The 3,621-nt window shown below is 60.5% G+C and overlaps 2 protein-coding genes across 4 annotated transcripts in view; one reads left to right on the top strand and one right to left on the bottom strand.

Annotated features, from left to right (window-relative positions):
• Positions 1–3,621, bottom strand: part of GIT1 (GIT ArfGAP 1) — a 19,111-nt gene that overhangs the window by 14,923 nt on the left and 567 nt on the right. The gene's annotated exons all lie outside the window — the stretch shown is intronic.
• ANKRD13B (ankyrin repeat domain 13B) overlaps positions 3,395–3,621 on the top strand; it is an 18,110-nt gene continuing 17,883 nt past the window's right edge. Inside the window, exon 1 of the mRNA XM_029928921.1 lies at positions 3,395–3,583. Within this exon, the coding sequence (XP_029784781.1) occupies positions 3,395–3,583 (189 nt within the window). The remainder of the gene's footprint in view (positions 3,584–3,621) is intronic.

Raw genomic sequence — 3,621 nt, 5'->3', positions numbered from 1 at the left:
TCTCTCCGCCCCCTGCGCGGCTCCGGGCCGCTTCTGCAGGAAGCCGCGCAGGCCCTGCCCACCGGGGGAGGGGCAGCCTGCACACCCGCCCCGCCGCCCGGACCTGCCATCCACGCCTCCCGGAGAAAGGAAGCCGGGAGCGCGGGCGGGAGGGGGCGGGGGTACTTAAAGCGGTAGCGCAGCCGCCGCTAGGCAGGCCGGAGAGGGCTGCGTCGCCTTTAGCCTTGTCTCTGCTCTGGCACTCTCCCGCCCCGAGGCAGTGTGAGTTACCCTCACAGCCCCATCCCCTTCGCTTTCCTGGTGGAGGGTGGCCCCGGGGGCACCCTGGGGACAGTGACCCTTGGGGAACAGGGAAGGGAGGAAGGAGCTGGAGGCCCAGGCCCCCTTCCCCGTCAAGGGGCTGTGGTTTGGGGTACCCGCCTCTGTCTGGCTGGGGTGAGATGTGTGTCCTGGTCCCCCATGTGTCCTCATCTGTGTGTCCAGGTGTGTGTGTGTGTGTGGTCACACCCTTGTTGATTACGCACGACGCCAACAATATGGACGCCCAGGTGTTCCCTTGCCTCCCAGCTAAAAATACACCTATACCTCATCCATGCTTCCATCCCAGGAGGAAAGAATCAGGGCACTTTTTAAAGACCTCCCGAGGAGTGACCACTGTGCCTGTATGAAGTAATATGCACTTGGCATTCGTCTTGTATACATCCATGCTGTTTCTGGGCCACCACAGGTTTGTGTGTCCAGGGCGTGTGCATGTATAACACACAGGGACCTTTTCTTGTGGTGGCCTTTCTTCCTGGACTTCACACTGAGACTTGGCGTAGGTGTGTGTGAGGGGGGTGGACAGGAAGCGGAGGCGCAGGCCGCACGTGGGTGCACCCCTGCACTGAGCATGCTCCCTCATACACGTGTGCCCCGCGTGCACCCAGCCCCCATCCCTGCAGCAGCAAAATGCCAGAGCACTTTGCTTGTGGGGAGAGGGCAGGGGTGGACAGGACTAGGCCTGGGGGCCAGGTCAGTGGTGACAGAATTAAGGGAAGATTCCCCAGGATTAGGGAGTCCTGCTCAGTAATGAGGGAGGAGGGGAATTCTTGGGCAGGGGTTTGGGAGTTGGTCGATTTTTATCCCAGCGGTGCCAGAGCAGCAGTGACTTGTGGGTGGGCAGGCAGCTTCCCTGGGGGAGACAAGTAATGCTCATGAGTCACACCACCCGAAATACAAGCAAAGCTGCCTCCATCGCCTTTGCCGCAGCCCAGATTGACAAGTTTGTTTGAAATCGCGATCCACGGGGTATATTTATAATCGCACCTTTAAAAAGATCTTTTTGCAGGCTTCCCCAACCCCCCACCGCCCTCCCCCCCCCCCCCGCCAGCCGCTCAGCTGGCGGGGCTTCAGCAAGCAAAGGTACCTTGCAGCGGGGGTGGGGGTCGGCGGCGGGGGGAGCACCACCTGCCGCCCGGTGCTGCACCCGCACCAGGGTGTCAGTCTGTGGGCTTGGTCGGCCCAGGCTGGGCGATGAAAAGCGCACTGGCCACGAGACGTGGCCGCCCATTCACCCTGATCGACCCCCCAGTCATGGAAATTCATTTATTAAATGTCGAGGCAGCTACTGGCAGCCCCATCGCACGACTGTCTTTGTTTCTCTGCTGTGTGGGCGCGTCTCGAGCACGTGGCAGCTGGAGCGCGCAGACCCGAGGAAAAGCGACCTGGGTTTAAGGCTAGGGCAGCCTGGCAAAAAGAGGCCCGGCTCCTAAGGGGATAGATCCCCCAATCCAGGCTGAGGTCCCCCTCTCCCAGAGCTACAACACTTTCAGGAGGATGATTCACCCCACCGCCCCCTCCCGCCCGCCAGCTCCATCTCCCGGTGGCCCGGGGACTAACTGGGAGTGGCCTAGGCACCGAGGCACCCTCCAAACTTTGTTCCGGAAGCCCCCAGCCCCGCCACTGCAGAGCTTCTGGGCCTGGGACTAGGGATAAAAGGTTTCCAGGATTTCCCTTGGGAGATGTCGCCACCCCAGGAAGCAGGACAGTGAAAAATCTCAGACAAGGTTCTAAAAACAGTTTAATGAGGAAATGTACACGCACTCTCCCGACCACTCCTAGCCGTCCCTCCCCCGCGACAGCCCCCTCCCCAGCGCCGACCGCGGCCACAACACTCTGCTGACCCCTCGTGGTAGAGGTGGGCAGCGGTCCCCGGCTGCGCGAGATACCAGGTGGCTCCTCCCAGGCTGGAGAAAGGGGCGAGGCAGTCCACTCCTCCCTTCTTTCCCGCCTGGGCCTGGCACCGCAGGGTGTGGAGGAGGAAGGAGAGAAGACCACACAAAGAAACCTGAAAGAGGCGCGGAGAGTTTGCAAGCTTTTGCTAGCACCTCCTACACAAACACTTATTGGATTGTTCTAACATGAGCTGGTATGGAATCCCTAATTCCTGTCCTGTTCTAGGATGGACTCAAGAAGGCGCTGTGCCTGGTCCCGCCACCTGTCTCAGTCCGCCTGGTTGGAGACGGGATGGGCCGTTTCCAGGGGAGTTACTATCCTTAGCTCACCCCAGTAGGTAGTATTTAGAGTCTCGTTTTAGGGGTGAGTGGTCTGAGAACGCAGAAATTTAAGCATTTGCCTCTGGTAGGCAGTTAAGTAGTAAGGAGAAAGTCAAACTCTGGTCTAAGTTCCCAATCCCCTCTCCCTTCAGGGCTGGGCCACGCCTCGAGATCCTTCCAGTCCTTGCAATAGGCAGCCCCAGAGGTCAATTTCATTTTTACCACAGCGTCCGCAGGGACCCTTCTCGAAGGACCTCTCTGTCCTGGGGTTACTCGGGAAGGAGACAGTCTCTGGAATCAGTCACTTCCTCTCTTGAGGGGACCGCATTAGGGGGAGTTGGGGAGCTGCCACCTGCTGCTTTCTGTGGTCCTTGCAGAGGACAGCAAATGGGGGAAGGGACTGTGCTCCTAGCCTTAGTGGTCATTCCCTTTCTAATGTCAAGTGTGGAAGATGGAATTTAAAAAGAGGACAGGGAAGACTCCTACATAATATTTCACGTGACAGATCCCTGGTTGCTCCAACGACCCTTGGTACTCATGCCTCGAACCTTTCTCAGGAGTCCCCCATCAGCTACTCTTGGAATCTGGATACCTTCTCACCTTCCACTGGGACCCAAACTCAATCCTGAAAGCCACACTTTCCTGCGCCCCCAATGCTCGAGCAAGGCCTGTAGCCCCCTCTCTCGCCAGCAAAAGGCAAAACGCTGGTGGGTGGGGGTGCGCCCCCGCCCACCGGGCGTCTGGACACAGTCTCCGTTCCGCTCAGGCCTGACTCCCTCCCCAGCCTTTCAAGAGATCAGGGGGACAGAGCGGGACACTCTCTGGCCACCCGCCACCCCCAGTTCCACGAGGAGGACTACATGCCCCATGATGCCGCGGGGCCGAGCTACAACAAGCTCTGCCCCGGGCACCCTTGTCCCCCTCCCATCTCCCCTGCATCCCCGCATCTCTCGCCGGCCCCTCGGGCTGAGGGCCGGGCAATGCAGCTTCGGGGAGCCGGAGGCTGCGGGCGCGCGTCCCTGCGGCGGTGTCCCCGGGGTTCGCGCCCCGTGCGCCCCCGCGCCCGCTGCGGGCGCCTGCTCCCTCC

The sequence above is a fragment of the Suricata suricatta genome, chromosome 17, assembly GCF_006229205.1.
Source record: "Suricata suricatta isolate VVHF042 chromosome 17, meerkat_22Aug2017_6uvM2_HiC, whole genome shotgun sequence".
In the NCBI taxonomy this organism is placed as follows: Eukaryota; Metazoa; Chordata; class Mammalia; order Carnivora; family Herpestidae; genus Suricata; species Suricata suricatta.
The sequence above is the reverse complement of the archived record's forward strand: the minus strand, read 5'-3'. Positions and strand labels throughout refer to the sequence as shown.